Source organism: Gopherus evgoodei, chromosome 19 (genome assembly GCF_007399415.2).
Source record: "Gopherus evgoodei ecotype Sinaloan lineage chromosome 19, rGopEvg1_v1.p, whole genome shotgun sequence".
Taxonomy (NCBI): Eukaryota; Metazoa; Chordata; order Testudines; family Testudinidae; genus Gopherus; species Gopherus evgoodei.
The window spans coordinates 1,073,591-1,090,158 of NC_044340.1; the positions used below are offsets into that span (position 1 = coordinate 1,073,591).

General features: G+C 40.8%; 1 protein-coding gene across 1 annotated transcript; it reads left to right on the forward strand.

Annotated features, from left to right (window-relative positions):
* The first annotated feature begins 349 nt into the window (after positions 1–349).
* On the forward strand, positions 350–16,539 carry GOLGA7 (golgin A7). Its single transcript, XM_030538085.1, has 6 exons — positions 350–435; positions 862–994; positions 4,122–4,274; positions 9,772–9,873; positions 11,128–11,191; positions 15,188–16,539. The coding sequence occupies exons 2-5, from the start codon at positions 884–886 to the stop codon at positions 11,173–11,175; spliced, it is 414 nt and encodes a 137-aa protein (XP_030393945.1). The 5' UTR covers positions 350–435; positions 862–883; the 3' UTR covers positions 11,176–11,191; positions 15,188–16,539.
* The last annotated feature ends 29 nt before the right edge of the window (positions 16,540–16,568 follow it).

Sequence of the window (16,568 nt, forward strand, 5' to 3'; positions counted from 1 at the left end):
GGGCTGGGCCACAGGGGACTGCCATTGAGAGGTGCCACAGGTGGGAGGGGCCATGCCACAGACTGTGCCATGGGGAGGGGGGATAGTGCATGTGGACTGTACCACAGACCGTGCCATGGGGAGCGGGGACGGTACCTTGGACTGTGCCACGGCGGGGTGGAGCCTGAGGCGCCGCAAGAAGTCGACAGGCCCACGACAGGTTACAAGCTTCTGAACAGAAGAGTGACGCATGCGCAGAATCTCATTCCCGGCGCAGGGGCTGGTACATGCGTACAACAGCCCAACTGTACACCCGGTGGGAACGGCGCATGCGCAGGGCTCTTCCTAGGGCTCCCGACATACGGCTCTCAGCGAGATTTTTACGGCAGTCGTAAGTGAGTGCGCGCGACAGCCGCTGGAGTCGGCCTGGAGGGAGCAGGAGGCCTGGCTTTGTCTGTAAGGGTGGGGGGCCCTGGGCCGGAGTTCGGGGGGCAGTGTCCTTGGTGGGGCTGGAGTTTGGGGGGAGTGTGAGTGGGCAGGGGACCTGCAGAGGAAATAGGTTCCTGGCGGCTCTTGTTCCAGAGTGGAAGGGAGGTGGGTTTCTCGGGCGGGCTGCGGGGATGGGATAAAGGGGCGGGGCAGGGCAGGGGGTGAGTTTCCGGTCAGTTTCAAGCTGACAGTTTGAATGAGGGAGATTTCAACACTCTCATTGAAAGTGACAATAAAACAGCAGCTCCGCTGAGGGGTAGGACAAAGTCTGTCTGGAAACTCATCCCTGTGGAGGGGCTGTAGGTCCGGGGGGCAGCTTGGTGTACTGCTGAATTTTAGGGTGACGCTGGTGGTGATCATGTAATGTGTTGGAACCTTTGTTTCTTCTCACAGAACAGGCAGTTCCAGCTGTGCGATGCGGCCGCAGCAGGCACCTGTTTCTGGTAAAGTCTTTGTCCAGCGAGACTACAGTAGTGGTACCAGGTGCCAGTTCCAGACCAAGTTCCCCCTGGAGCTGGAGAACAGGGTAAACGTTTTGTTTTAACTTATATGGGGTTGTGTTAAGGACGGGATCAAGAAAGGCCTGAGCTAGCTGCACATGGGTGACCAGAAAGCATATGTGCTATACATTCCTTCCTGCTTCCTGTGCCCGAAGAAGAGGATGTGATCGGATGTGCTCAGAATGAGTCTTTTATTATTTACAGCCAACCATGTATGTGGTGTTTTCCCAGTAATTAAGGTGACCACTTCCTACATGCTTATACAAACTATCCTGTGCACAATTTTTTTTATCAGTCTGAGTTGTTAGCTGTGGGATGGTGGTTAGAGTAGATGACAGGGAGTCAAGACTGATTATTTTTTATTATTATTTTTCCTACCTCAGTGACTGGTTTACTGTGTAATCTTTGACAAGTCACTTTACTCTCTGTGCCTCAGTTCCTAAATCTGTAAAAGCTGTACCTGCCTAACTCGGAGTGGTTGAGTCTTAAAGGACACTACCAGCTTGAAATCTAACCAATTTTATAAGAGTTAAACGTAGTCTCTAGTATAAAACCATACCTGAGATCTTCTGCCAATTTTTGTGGTTTTACAACATTTTCTAAAGTGAACTAACCGGTAAAATAGAAGGAAATATTTTTTTGCTCTGCTCAATTTCAGTGACCTTGCTTGATTCAAGTAATCAGAGTAGATTTTTTTTTTTTTAAATAGAGGCAAAATGGATTCTCCCTTTAATTGTTTTGCTAAAGATTTTAGGGTCCTTGAATGAGGCACTCTAAAAGAGTAATGGAGTATTAAATTGGAAACCATATATTAAAAATGAATTTTAATAGTTAATCTTAAACTGCCTTTGTTCAGTGGATGGTGCTGCTTTATCTCTTGGAGATTATACTTTGCCAGTACTTCCTCAACCAAGGCCTCTGCTTAGAAGAAACTTGAAGCCATGGGAAATGAGATTATCAAAGTAGTTGTAAGATGCATTCTGTCTTTTATTTTCAGTTAATAGGACTATGGTTTAAATAGTACCAGATTTACCACAGATGAAAATGGAGCCTGCCTTCCAACCCACATTAATAATCTGACTTTTAAATTTTTTTTAAATTTACTGTATGGGAACGCACAATGTCATCTTGGGTGCATTCAGTGTTAATTATTAGAAAATTGTCAGAAGACATAGTAACAAATGTATTTCTTGCTAGCCTAGTGGCTTGTGCTGATGAGGTAATTGCGGCGGTGAGGTGATACTTTGTCACTGAGTAAAAGGGTGTGGACAGGGCTATAAGGGAGCAATCTGTAGCAGTGCCTTTCAGGAACGCCTTCTGGTGTCATGATTTGTGTTGAGAATGCAGCTGGTCATTAACAGAAGAAACTGAATAGTAGCAAGGGTGAGAATGGCACCTCACAAGCTGGATAAAATACGTGAAAACTCTACAGTCTTGTCCAGACTAGCAGCCTTTAGGAGGTAAATCAATAAAGTTCTTAAAGAGTGGTTGTGAATGTGGGAGCTCTGACTATGGGGAAGATATTTATACATGAAGTTCTAGTATAAAATCTAATATGTTTTAAATATTAGTAAATCGATCCTTCCAGCTTTCGTAACTTGCTTTATATAGAAGTGGTTTGTGTCTGCATTTGTCTGCTTTCAACTCTGAATATCATACTATGAAAGGGATGGAGACTTTATCTGGATATCACTCTGCCACCTTTCATTTGTTCAGTCTTTAAAATACAGAATTGTCAATAAACCTATAGTTCATACCAAACATTCTGAAACATGCATAATTAGAATCAGAGGTGAATGTTCTTGGAGTCATCTCAGTGTGGGAGGAGTCCTTTCACTATAAAGTCTGATTTAAAGCAACTAAACCTACCTGAGTCTCAATCTCTTGCTCTAGACACTGTAAAGTCTTTATTTTAAATACTGACTTTGCGCATATCGGGAATGGTTGAAACACTGAATAAGAAGGAGTGTATTAAAGCCCATGCATTTATCTTAATGCAAGCTAAGGGTTAGATCCCACATCCCTTGTGCACCCAACTCTCCTGTGGACTATAATCTTTATTGTTGATAAAGATGTAGAAATTCGGTTCATTTGTATACATTCTTATTTCTTGTCAGCTGCTCTTTTTTTGTTCATTGATCATTATTAGAAGACATTTGATTTTGATGTGAAAATCTAGACATAGCAATATGCTTAAAATGCTCATTCACATCATTTATGAAACATTGATATTTACGCTTTCCGTAATCCTGAGGAAAGGCGTCCCTTGTAACAATAACACAAACTACATCTGTTATGCTAGTGAAAAAGAAAGCATGTATTGTTGTGCGGTTATGTCTATCACAAAGCTCTCTCAAGGTGAGGCTATTCTGCTGAGCCTGCATGTCAGTGGCCTCACAGGTAACCTCTCAAGTACTTTCTTTCATTTTGTTACTGTCAATTGTAATGTTTTATTAAGCTACAAAATAACCCCTCCTTGCCAATTGCTCTTGTCTTCTATAGCTGATATATGTCACTTTAGGTGCTGTTTCCTTCTCTCCTGCCCTGTTGGGAACACTAATCACCTTGTTTTTTCTGTGTTAATTTTATTAATAACTTGGTTGATCAACTGTACCATAGCAATGCGAAATAGTCAAGGCCTTCAGTGAAGAATTTATTTTTTAAATCTAGAGGACCTTCCCCTCTAGATCAGCAGTTTTCAACTAGGTTGTAGTTTGAACCTAACAACTTACACATAATGCAGTTTAAACAAGGGCTGTAAATGAGACACGGACGATGAAGCACATTGTCAAAGAATGCCTGCTGACTAGGTTCAACGGTGGCGTAGAAGACCTGCATCACACCACTGAAGGTGCCATCACTTGGCTAGATGACTATGCGCGAACTAAATAAATAAATAATGTGGAAATACACATTTGATCTAATAACTTTAGATCACTTAGCTGCTATTTAACCAAATGCTACAATTTATGGAAGTCATTCAGTACCTAAACAAAACCTTTGCTCTCCATGTTGTGTTTGAAACTGTCTGGAGGTGACATTGCTGGTTAATGGACTGTTCTGGCATAGAAGCTAGATCTCTGTATTGGGGATCAGTGAGTTCTGAATGAGAAATTTGCTGGTCAGTCTTGTTAAATTCAGTCTCTTTTTCAGATTGATAGGCAGCAGTTTGAAGAGACGGTTCAAACTCTAAATAACCTTTATGCAGAAGCTGAGAAGCTTGGGGGCCAATCTTATCTGGAAGGATGTCTGGCCTGTCTGACTGCCTACACTATCTTTTTGTGTATGGAGACACATTATGAAAAGGTGAGCCTGTTACGTTTTATGCAATAAATTTTAAAGCAAATGAAACTCGCAATGTTGTGTATGAAAGTTATGATCTGTCAACAGAAGTGTTTTGCTTTTTAACTTTGTTCATAAGGTTTTCTCTTATAACAGTATAGTTCATCACTGTAGTACAAATACAGAATAAGCTTTCACCTGCTAGCCTAGCTTCCTGAAAAATCCTGGTCTGTTCTCCTTTCACTTATATCAGAGAGGTGCAAGTATATACGCAGGGAATAAATGCCAACTTGAGTCACTGGTTAGAGAGTAGCAAAGAGATAAAATGTCATGTTCCTGCTGCTTGGATAAACTATAACCAGACAAAGATAATGTGCAGTTTTAGGAGAAAAGTCAAAGATACATTTTCAACCTATCAGTCACCCAGTGTCCAGTTGGTTGAACCATTCCTAACCCAATCATGTTTAACTTTAAAATCCATTAGACAAACACTAAACTAGAGAGTTTTACACTGAATGTTTGTTAATTTCTTACGGGATTAAATAACTGATGAGGGGAGAGTTGCTCCACAGCTCTGTAGTCCAAGGAAGGCTCCTTATTCCCCCTAAACACTCTAGTCACTGGCTTTTGTCCACCACCACAAATCCTCTGGCGTTTATACTGCTGTTAGCTTACTTTTCAGAATCTTCCTCTATTTATCTTCCACTACAAGTTTTATTACTTGTCTTCCTATGTGTTTGGATTTTAGTGAGATGTTAAGGTAGATGATGATGGGGGTATAACTACTCCAAATCTACCTCTCTCATACACTTATACAACACCCTCTATTTGAGATTCTCCAAGCTCCAGATAAACATTCATTAAGGGCCCACTCCAATACTCATTACAGTATTTCCAAATAAAATCCAGTTTTTCATTGAGCATTTGATTAGTCCATATTCCCCTCTTGTGAAATCAGTATTATGCCCATTATACAGGTCAAACCAAGTGTAGAGATTTTAAGTGACCTGCTTTGTGCTGTACAGAACTGCTGACTTCCAGTCCTTTGGTGAACGACTAGATCATTCTAAATTATAAAAATGTTGTGGTCTGATAACTTCTTTTTAAAAATGAAGATTTTCATTCTTGTTTAAACACCCTGACACACTGCCTTGAGGAACTAGAAGAACATTCATACTTTCACACCCACATACATCCATGCTTACATACGTGGTCTGAATTTGGTATTGGCAGTTCCTCTTTATTTTATTTTTATACAGTCTGAGTTCACAAAGCTAGTGAGTAGATGGGCAAGTCAGTATCTGAATACATTCAGTATCCCTTCCTTAAATGAAAGGAGAGTTTAAAGAAGCCTGATAATTTAATATTGCTGACTTAAAATAAAAACATGTTCCAAATCATTCTATTCAAGATTACTGCTGCATATTATATATCAGGGGTCGGCAACCTTTCAGAAGTGCTGTGCCGAGTCTTCATTTATTCACTCTAATTTAAGATGCCGATAATACGTCTTTATGTTTTCAGAAGGTCTCTTTCTATAAGTCTATAAACTATTGTTGTATGTAAAGTAAATAAGGGTTTTAAAATGTTTAAGAAGCTTCATTTAAAGTTAAATTAAAATGCCAAGCCCCCCAGACCGGTGACCAGGGCCTGGGCAGTTTAAGTGCCACTGAAAATCAGCTCACGTGCTGCCTTCAGCACCCGTGCCATAGGTTGCCTACCCCTGTTATATAGGAACAGAAGCCATTTGTCATCCCTTCTGAGCTGGGTGATAAATTGTGCTTGTTTGCGATATTTTATTTATCTAGATATCTTTAGCCTATCTGATGTAAGAAGAGTGACTTTTTAAACCTTAGGCTGCACCAGCTGAAATGTCTTTTTACAACTGAGAAATAGATTGGGACAGGGATGGCAAGGCAGATAATTTTTCTTTTCAAATCTCATCAGAGAAAATAGCATTCCTGGTCATGTAATGAGAACAGAGCAAAGAGATGGTTAATTCTTTTGACTAACTCTCTCTAACTTTGTGTCTGTTGCTCCTTACTACTATATTGTGTAATTTGTTTGAATATCTAGTTGGTTTTACAAATAACTTTTTTGACTTCCTCAAAATAAAAGATTGATTTCCATAATGTGATCATCTTGCCATTTTCTTTAATCAGTATAGCTTTCTAAATACAAAATATTGCAGAAAGCTCATCCATCAAAACTTACATTTGATTAAACCGAGCTAGAGTGTGTCCCTAAGTAGTAACCCTTAGCAGAGTATGGATGGATGCATTTCAGGAATTCTTTATTTGAAATCAGTCATGCAGTCATTTTGTAAGAGACTTAAGTAGTAATAGATTGTGAAGATGGATAGGACATCTCTAGTTTCCACTTCTTGCAGCTTGACTGAGCAGGAAATGGGTGAGTTGAGAGATCTGAGCTGGATATCTTTATGGCTTGCTTGCTTCCATTATGTGTTTGAAGAAGGCTGACACATACCCATTGAGAGATAAGAAACAAAACTCTGCCTAGTAAAAGCTTTCTGAACTGAAATGTTGGGAGGTTTCCATAAAGCTGAAAGAGCAGTGTGTGTGAGAGACCAAAGTGAAACTTCACACTGCTAATAAAATACAAAAGTCACTCAACTAAGACTGTTTCAGAGATTGTATTGGTTTTCTGCTGTTACTGTGTGTAGTCTATTCTCTTAAAACAAGATACTCTTTGCTTTATACATACATATAATCTCAATTTCCAGAAGTTAGTTGCATTATGCAGAGCTTTATATGAAGGTGTCCTTGCTGAAATTACTTTCTTGGTTTGATCCTAATCTGGATGCCTTTCTGGAAGATATGCTTTAGTCAAACACAAGTTGTTGGGCTCCGTTCAAGGGTAACTGGGTGAAATTCTACAACCTATGTTAGACAGGAAGTCAGACTAGAGTATCTAAGGGTCCCTGCTGGTGACTATTAGATCTAATATCTCAAAGTATGTTAACTTTTCTTGGCCCAGTATATATGCAGACTAAGCGTTCCCACTCTGGTATTTTTATGTTCTAGAACCCTTTTCAGTTTATTTTCCCACCTTTCTTTCTAATGTCTCTTAAATATTTAAATAGATGCATGACTCAGCAGTTGTGGAAATACCATAAAACTGGTAGAACTAGTAATGTTGGAGCTTAGCCAACTGCAAAAGCCAGGTTTGATCTTGCTTTAGGGTTCTGTTCATTTTTTTTTTTTTTAATCAAATAGCTTTCAGTGAATTCTGTACTTGAAGTTATCAGTTTCCCAAACATTTCTGTAGTGGAGTGACAAAAACAACACCATCTGTCTAAAAGCCTGTCCTGTGTCTGCATTAAGTCTACTAATCAGGGTCCTATCTGGGGCAAAGTAGACTGAACCTGTATGAAGCAAGAAGCGTATGGATGGCTCTTCTGTTTTGACTTTAACAATCAGTGTGTGAACTATTTGGATCAAAGCGTTTGGAAATTATACCATATAAAACTAGTGCAGTCTGTTTGCCTTGGCTTATGCACAGACCAGAAATGCAAGTTAGCACTTGCCCCAGGCACTGTTTTGATAAGGGCAGTGCTCTGTGCTAACATGCAAAAGGATTCATTTAAAGGGAATGCTGGCCTGGGGACTCCTGCTGCTTAGACAGGTGACAACTGGTACATCACAAAGGTGACATTCATGCAGGGAAAAGCGGTAGCTACATTGTTCATCAGCAGACACATTTGTTTTATTTGGACTTACACCCAAGACACTGGGTACTCCTGCCATAAGTTATTAGAACAAAATATAAAATAGTAGTTTTACACCTCACCCAACAACCAGCAGAATTCAACCTCTTCAAAACTGCCCCCCCTCGCCCCGCACCATGTAATATATCAGGACTTGTTGGATTAGGAGACAGCAACAGCACGTCTGAGTTTTTGAAGGGTGGGGAGAAGAGTGCTATCCAGTAAAGAGACGGTTGTTGGACTAGAGGAGTCAAAGCAGTAGAACAAATGGTGCAAAGAAGGCCTCATGCTTTTCTATATTTTTATCAGTGATCTAGAAGTAAATGCAAAAACACTACTTATAAAATTTGTGGATGACACACAGATTGGTGGAGTGGTAAATAATGGGTACAGGGCAGTCTGATCTGAATCGCTTGGTAACCTTGGCCCATTCAAACAAAATGTATAATTTTGCATTTAAACGGTAGTAAAAATTCATCTAGGAATAAGGAATGCAGGCCATACCTACCCACAGTGGGGATTGTATTCTGGAAAGAAGTGACTTGAAAAAAATATTTAGGGATCATAATGGACAGGCAACTAAACATGAGCTCCCAGCACAGTGCTCTGGCAAAAAGGGCTAATGTGATGCTTGGCTGTATGAAGGGTGTAGTGAATAGGAGCACAGAGGTCATTTCTTTTTACCTTTGTATGTGGCCCTCGTGAGACTGAAACTAGAATGCCACATACCAGTCTAGTGTCAGCATTTTAAAAGGGATGGTGAAAAATCAGAGCAGATACAAAAATGATTTGGCGGGTTGAGAACTCCTTACGGTAAGAAACTTGAAGAGCTTAATCTATTGATCTTGTCAAAAAGAAGATTGAGAGGGGACTTGATTAGTGTATTAAGTATCTTCCTGGGGAGAAAATACTAGGTACTAAAGGATTCTCTAATCTAGTGAAGAAAGGCATAACAAGAACCACTGGCTGGAAGCTGAAGCCAGACAAATTCAATTTAGAAATAAGGCTTAGCAGTGAGGATGATTAACCACTGGAACAAACTACCATGGGAAGTGGTGGAGTCTCCATCTCTTGAAGTCTTCAAATCGATATGCCTTTCAGGAAGTTATACTTTAGCCAGACATAAGTTGTTGGCTTAATACAAGGGTAACTGGGTGAAATTTAATGGCCTGTGATATACAGACAGTCTGCCTAGATGATTTAATTGCCCCTTCTGGCCTTGAACTCTGAATCTGTGGAGAGGCATGTAGGGGGAAAACAGTTGTTTTTGGAGTAGCTAAGATCAGCACTTTGTATTTGGCATTCTATTATTAATGGGAAATTGACATGTAAGGAAAGGGGCCTCTTCTCTCTTTTAGAGTCACACCATGACATATAGTAAGCAAATTGCTTGAGTAATTTAAACTGCATATTTTCATAGCACTATATAGGTCTTTTTTTCCAGGCTATAGCCTATATTAACCTCCTGTAGCACAGACACACTATTATACAAATATCCCCCTGTCAGAGAATCTTGTTACGATACAGCTGTCTCCTGACCTCCTTGCAATATAGTTTCAGTGCTGGTATAGACAAGACAGTACCCATGTATCCTTCCCACCCACTTCCTGCCAAAAAAGAAAAAATAATAGCCTAGCTATGCCACAGGGCTACAGTCCCAGCTGTGTTAGTGGAGCTGTGTTGCTAGGTCTTTCCTGACCTGGTTGTATTTGTAGTGTAGATGGGGCTTTTAAAGGAAGGCTGATGTGAAAACTCAAACGGAAAAACTGTAAAGTCTGTGTGTTCTGTCACCAGGTTCTTAAGAAAATTGCCAAATTCATTCAGGAACAGAATGAGAAGATCTACGCACCCCAGGGCCTCCTCCTGACGGACCCCATCGAGCGAGGACTAAGAGTTGTATCTTTTTATGGCTTCTTAATCCTCTTTTGATTTTTGTCCTCAGAGCGATAATAGTGCATCTTACCTCACAGAGGCTGCATTGCATGCTGCAGGCACCCATGATTCTGTGATGTTATAAACACCAAGGAGTATGTGTTTTATAAGGTCTCGTGTGTAATATACTCGGTGGTTCCTCTCAAACTTTATTAGGATAAAAATACTATCCGTTTAGAAAGTCTCTTTAATAAAATATGAATTGGATAAATCTGTTCCCTAGAGCATTCTTCGGTACTATTCAGAAGCAGAGTATCTTCCTTCAACCTCAGCTACCTCTGGAAGATACAACTTAGCCATTTAGAAAGGCTAGCTGACTTCCTAATAGAAATAAAACATGGAATATAAATGCTCTGTAGAACTATTTTAAATGTTGGTCTTGGCTTAGAAACAATGCATTGTTGCTCCCACTGGTGCCTATGGTAAAATCTCCTCCACAATCTGCCTGAGTGATGAGGTCTGTCCCCCTGGATTTGGCTCTTGGCTACAGTTGTCCTCCCTACAACTTTTCTAGGCTTTGGACCTCGCTGCAAATGGCTTAGCATTCTAGTCATCATTTTTCTTGGTGGTTGTGGGGGCATCTTGTAGCAACAAAAGAGGAAGTATGAGTAATACATTTCATCTGTCAAGAATTCTGAACTCAAAGCCCCTTTTGAAATACATAGGTTCATAGTGTGTGGTGAGTTGTCATCCTAATTAATTGCAGTTCCTTGAGTTTATCTGAGTAGTGGCCCAAATAGCTTACAGCTGTCAATTGTGTAATTTCATTACCCTTGATGTGCTGTGCATTTTTTGGGGAACCGTAAGTACAGAAAAGTGACTTGCATTTGGTAAACAGACATGTAAATAGTGATTTAATTTGGTAATTTGATTAATAATTGATCAGTGGAAGAGTGCAAAGCAAAAACTTGCCTAATGACCAAACTGTCTGTTCATAAAAACGTTAACCGCTTTACTGCAATATTACAAATTCTTTATGCCTCCAAACGGACATTTTTGTCTAAAGGCAGGTTGTAGCACAGGACAGAATGCAAAGCCAAAAGCCACGAAGAATTTTTGCTTACTATAGTTCAGAAATTTAGCAAAATTCCCTCTCTGTGATGGCAGATGTGAGGCTGAAAGATCAAGTGCTTCACTGCCTTGCTTTTGTTTCACTTGCCTGTTTTATCTCCATGATTTTTCTATATAGCATGTTTTCTTAACAGCCATGCTGTGCAGATTGAAATTACCATTTACGAAGACAGAGGACTGAGCAGTGGAAGATAAAACTAAGGAGTCTAAGGTAAATATTAACTTTGCATTAGATATCAGGTCAATAACCTGCTTCTGTAAATTCAGAAGATGCAGGTCTTCTCCCCTGCTGAAACTGAATGTTTATCCAACCACTGCATGTAATCATAAGGCTTTTTAAATACATCTTATGTGTGGATTAGATTTTGAAATCCCAGCAGAAGTTGTAAAAACACCAATACTTGGCAGTATGCCGCTGAATGATGATGTACTTCAGATGACACCAAATTTAACCTTGATGAAAACTAGATTTTAATTAAACATGCATAAACCTAAATCTAATTTCTGCCGTACTGCATCAAAAATCATTCTTATAAGTTTAGTAGATCCCAATTCTGCTGATCAGTGCAGAACTTTAAAAATCATATTTAAAATGTAATGATTGAATTTAATCACTGTTTAAATGGCTATTCTGGATTTCAGAGTGACTCCTACTTATTGCATAAGGCGATATGGGACTCCCATTCAGTCTAACATGCTAACACTGCACTCACACTAGTGTGTGAATGCTATCGGCTCTTTCAAGCTAAGTAGTAGGGTCAACCCAGGTCAGTACTTGGGTGGGAGACATCTAAGAAAAATCCAGGAGCTGCAAGATGCAGTGTTGGCAATTTAGTAGGTGCTGTGGTGCCGCCTGCTCCCTATAGTCCGTACTGAATCAATGCCACAGCCTGAGGTTAGGGACTCTGTTGCTGGAGCTGCCATCTTGTGCTTAAAGCTTCCTCTTGCACTTTTCATAGGAATCAAGATATTAACCCCAGTATCCTGACTCCAGTTCCCTAGCAGAGTGTAGTTATCTTATCCCATCAGCATTACCTTTTTGGTTCAACTAGATGAAGTATTCACTTCCTGTGCACTAGTAAAGTCACTGCATTTCAATGCTGGTTGAAGTGATCCCCCATTTATCTCTTAATTACAACCAAGGTTGTGATTCTTCATGTTCATAAAGCACTTAGTGCCTCCCACCCAAGAATCTCAGTCTCAGTACAAAGTATTTTATCCGCTGGCCTGAGTAGGAATATCACACAGCAGAAGCCAAATTCTACCTAACATGTACAGCTGAATTCCTCCCAACGCTTTCCCTCCTTTGTTTTGCTGGGTGCCTCTTGATTAACCTGTGCCTACAATTCTTCTAAATGGGATTTTTTTCCCACAGGCTTGTCTACACTGTGCATAAATCATGTTAGAGAGCTTTACAAATCACATGCGAGTAACCTGCTGTGCTCTGATCGCTCCATGGAGACCCTGCTGGTGTGAACTAAAAGATACTTAGCCTGCATTAACTTCGTCTGGGTATTTTTTAGTTCCCCCCATCAGGGTCTACATGGGGCAGTTAGAGCACAGCATGTTAGAGCACTCTAGAGGGATGTGATTTGTAATGTGCTTTGCCAGCACCATGGAGACAAGCCCTGGGGCTTGGTCTACACTACAGACTTATGTCGATATAACTATGTCAGGGTATAGAAAATCTGCATCCCTGAGTGATGCAGTTATATGGCCCAAACTCTTGGTGTAGACAGCGGTATGTTGCTGGAGGGCTTCTCCCATCGATATAGCTCCTGCCTTTCAGGGAGGTGGGATATCTATGCTGACAGGAGAAGCTTTCCCATCAGCTCAGGTAGTGTCTTCACTAAGCACTACAGCAGCACAACTGCATCAGTGCAGCTGTTCTGCTGCAGCGCTGTACATATAGACAAGCCCTGAGAGGCTCACCAAGCCATGACGGGAAACTTTCCTAGAGTAAATGGCTGAATATTCTTTTAGCTGCACAATAAGCTGTGAGATATCAGAGTAGTTTGTAACAATGTGTTACTTAGAGATGACTCTTCTGATTTAGAATGTCCAAACTGATTGCTCTAGTTATTAGCACTCTGGAGCCTGATATACTATGTAGTTTTTGTTTTCTGCCATTGGGAGCAAGTTTGTTTTATCAGTTGCAGCTGTATCCACTTGGCACAATCCATTTGTCATGACTCATTTCACAGCTATTATTGCTAAGCAGTGTTTTTCCTAGGTGGTATAGGTTTTGAGCAATTACACACAAGAGCCTACTCTATCAAAGTTCAAACAACTGTGAAATTTCTAAAATGGGGAAAGATTTACATTAGGAACTTCTGGATAGTTTCATGAATTGCAAATATTTTTGTTCAGCACAACTTTGTTTTTGAAGCTGCATATGTATCAGGAGCTTGCCCAATATGGAACAAGGGTCTTATTAGGTATCTGTCTTCCCAAACTTAAACCACCAGCACCCCTAACCTGCAGCCTGCAAAGTGTCCTAGACAATCTGTTTGACTGCTGAATAGTGCATGTGAGTTACATGTACAGTTCAGTGAAAGAATCTCGAACAGCAGGGAACATGCCTACAGCTGAAAACAGGATGCACTTTCTAAGTCAGATTCTGATTTCAGCAATGTCTGTAAATTCAGAGTAACTTTCACCAGTATTACTAATATCAGAATGTGGCCTGCTGATTCAGTGATCCATTGAGGATTTGTTTGGTGGGAAGTCAGGCTCTGAGCTTACTCAACAATGTCGAGAAATTGCCTTAGTGCAGTCCCTCCAGCTTGTCACTGCCACCAACTTGCATCTTACATGCCCATGCTAGGAGCAGAGATGCAAACTGCCAGTAGCTCTTACCAGTACACACTAAATAGTCCAACTCTCTGGATACTTTAGCTGTAAGTTAACTCTAACTTTGATTACTTTGTCTGTTAAGACCACGATCTGAGAGACTTCTGACTGGTGTGTCTGAATCTTCTTGCAGGTCCCTGGGGGAGATTTTCAGAGGTACAAAGGGGAAGTGGAGTTGAGTGCCTACCTGCTCTTTGTGCCTCAGTAATCTTCCCTAGCAGAATGTGGTCATCCCACTCTGCACAACCAAAATATCTGGGTGTCCCTCACCAAGTCTGCTGAAAATATTCAGTGCTCACTTATGAAAAGTGGATTAATTTGCATTAATTTTAGAATTACATAATTAGTATCCTTATTGGCTTCCAAAGTACTTCACATCCACTCCTTACACTTGGAGACACAGGCGTTTGTATTGCAGTGGCAGCCAAAGGCTCCCGAAGAAATTGAACCCATTGGGCCAGGTACCATACAAACATAGACAGACATAGTCCCCTGCTCCAAAGGGGGTTACAGTGAAATGGGGAGGTGTATTTCTTTAAGGGCCAGAGGCTTGGGGCCAGCCAGCCCTGGTCAATTATCAGACTCACCTGGGAAGGGAGTAGGTAACTGTAAAAACCGGCAAATGTCTCTGTTGAATGTGGATGGCTGGGGAAGCTTCAGGAAGGGATGGTGGCCTGCAGTAGTCCCTGAAGAAGGAAGACTCCTGGTGGTAAACTTGGCAGGATAGGAAGCCCTACTTGGAAGCTTTGTTATCATTTGTGGTCATTTGGACAATAAACAGAGCCCGGAACCAAGGAGTGAAGCCTCACTTTGTGTGGCTGATAATTTGCAAGGCTCCTGAGGAAGCCAGCTGCTTATAGGAGAAATGACATGGTAATGGTAGTGGTCTTGTGGCCACAGAGGTAGCTGTTTCACTATGTGATAGTTCCATATCATTTTAATCTTTTGTTCCTTAAACAAATTAAACTCTCCTGGCTGCCTTACAGCCCAGTCGTCATTAGGTGGCTGATTGTAGATGCCACAGCAGAAGCGGGTCTTTAGAGGAGAATGGCTTTATGTATTAAGACGAGGAGGATGTTCCATGCATAAGGCTAACTGTAGAAGAAGCAGTGAAGTAGGCATGCTGGCCTCATTGGCAGAGGATGCTGGGGAGCCACGGAGATGTATTATGCCCTGTCTTGCAAAAGGGGACCTACAGGTGAAGTTAGTGGCACAGCTGGAAATATAACTAAGTGCTGGCTCCCAGGCCCTTATTGTGAACCATTACACATGCTATCTCCTCTGTGTAAAGGTTCCATGCATAGTTCATGCAGTGTCCCTAATGTTGTTAAACTTGTTCTGTCTTGCTTTCTAGCACCCAGCTAGGTGGTGGACTTGCTGTACCAAAAAGTTCACCTACCTCCTGTCTAGAACATCATTCCTCTCCGTTGCCAGATCCATGGTGTCATCCACTAAAGGACTAACTTCCTAGACTTCTGCTCCACATGGGGTGAACCTCTGGCTGGTCAGCATCCATTTTCTGTCCTTATGGCAAGCTTTAAGTGACAGGATCGTCTTAATTTCCAAGGAAAAGGCAGTTCAGCTGTTTGCACTTGAAATTAACTGGCAGATCATCCACCTGAAAGCAGTACTGTTCCTCCACAGCCACTCAGGCTTTCCTATACAGCAGACAGACTTCAGAAAGCAACAAGTCTGACTTTGGGAGCATGCGTGTGTTTCAAAAACAAAACCTTCACTCCAGAATAAGTCCTTGGGGGGGGAGGGGGAACGGGAAGTAGGTAGATATGTCCGTTGCACAGAGTGCCTCTGCCTGGCAGCAAGTGACTCAAGGCATAGAGCATTTTAAGTTTCCAGAGGTGATGTCCTCTGGGAATTATAATGCAAATGCTTTTTGTTTTCATGTTCTAATTATTCCTAAGAACCATTAGCTAACATTATTGCTGGGTGTTCTGCTACTGCTTGAGAATCTACTGTTACTGCATTGTCCTAAATTTATAGGGAGGAGATAATGTATTGCTTGTTTCATTAAGCTATGTAAGCACAATAAAATGAATGCTGAACCAATTAATGTAATCATCCCTACTCTATCCCTTAATGTTTAATATGTGAAGTGTAATAAACTTTCTTTATGGTTTTATTATAAATATAATTTATAGGAAAATTTGATTTGACAAAGTACTAAATAGTGTGTAAGATAATTTCTTAACTCTAGTCACTGGCAAACTGCTGAAGAGTAGAGCTGTGCAGTATGTCATATTTCCCATGCATAAACATTCCTCAGCAACATCTGTTAAAATACGTTGGACATCTTCTGAGTAAAACTTCCTACAGATCAAGTTGGTGTAATATTTTTCTGTTGTCTCCTTCTCCCTTATTAAAGTGAACTCTCTGTCTAGCCTTGGCTTAAGTTAGCAGAGTCCCTCTGTTTTGAGAGCTATCATCCTTTCCCGTGGAAGGGATTTACAAAAGAAGACAACTGTCCAGAACAGAGAGAGCATTCTGCTTTGTGATACTGTAGGTGCTAATACTGGATCTAAGCTTCCAGATCTAATTTCTCATACACTGATTTTTTTTCCTGGAGGCTTGTGTAATATTTTAACTGTACAAAATACTTGTTTTTCTAAGCTGTAACAGTGTGGCCTTTTCAGACCTGTTGCAATAATTTTGAAGAAATATTAATGGATTAATAAATTTTTCTTAAATAAACTGTGTCATACTTTATGGTACTGACATGA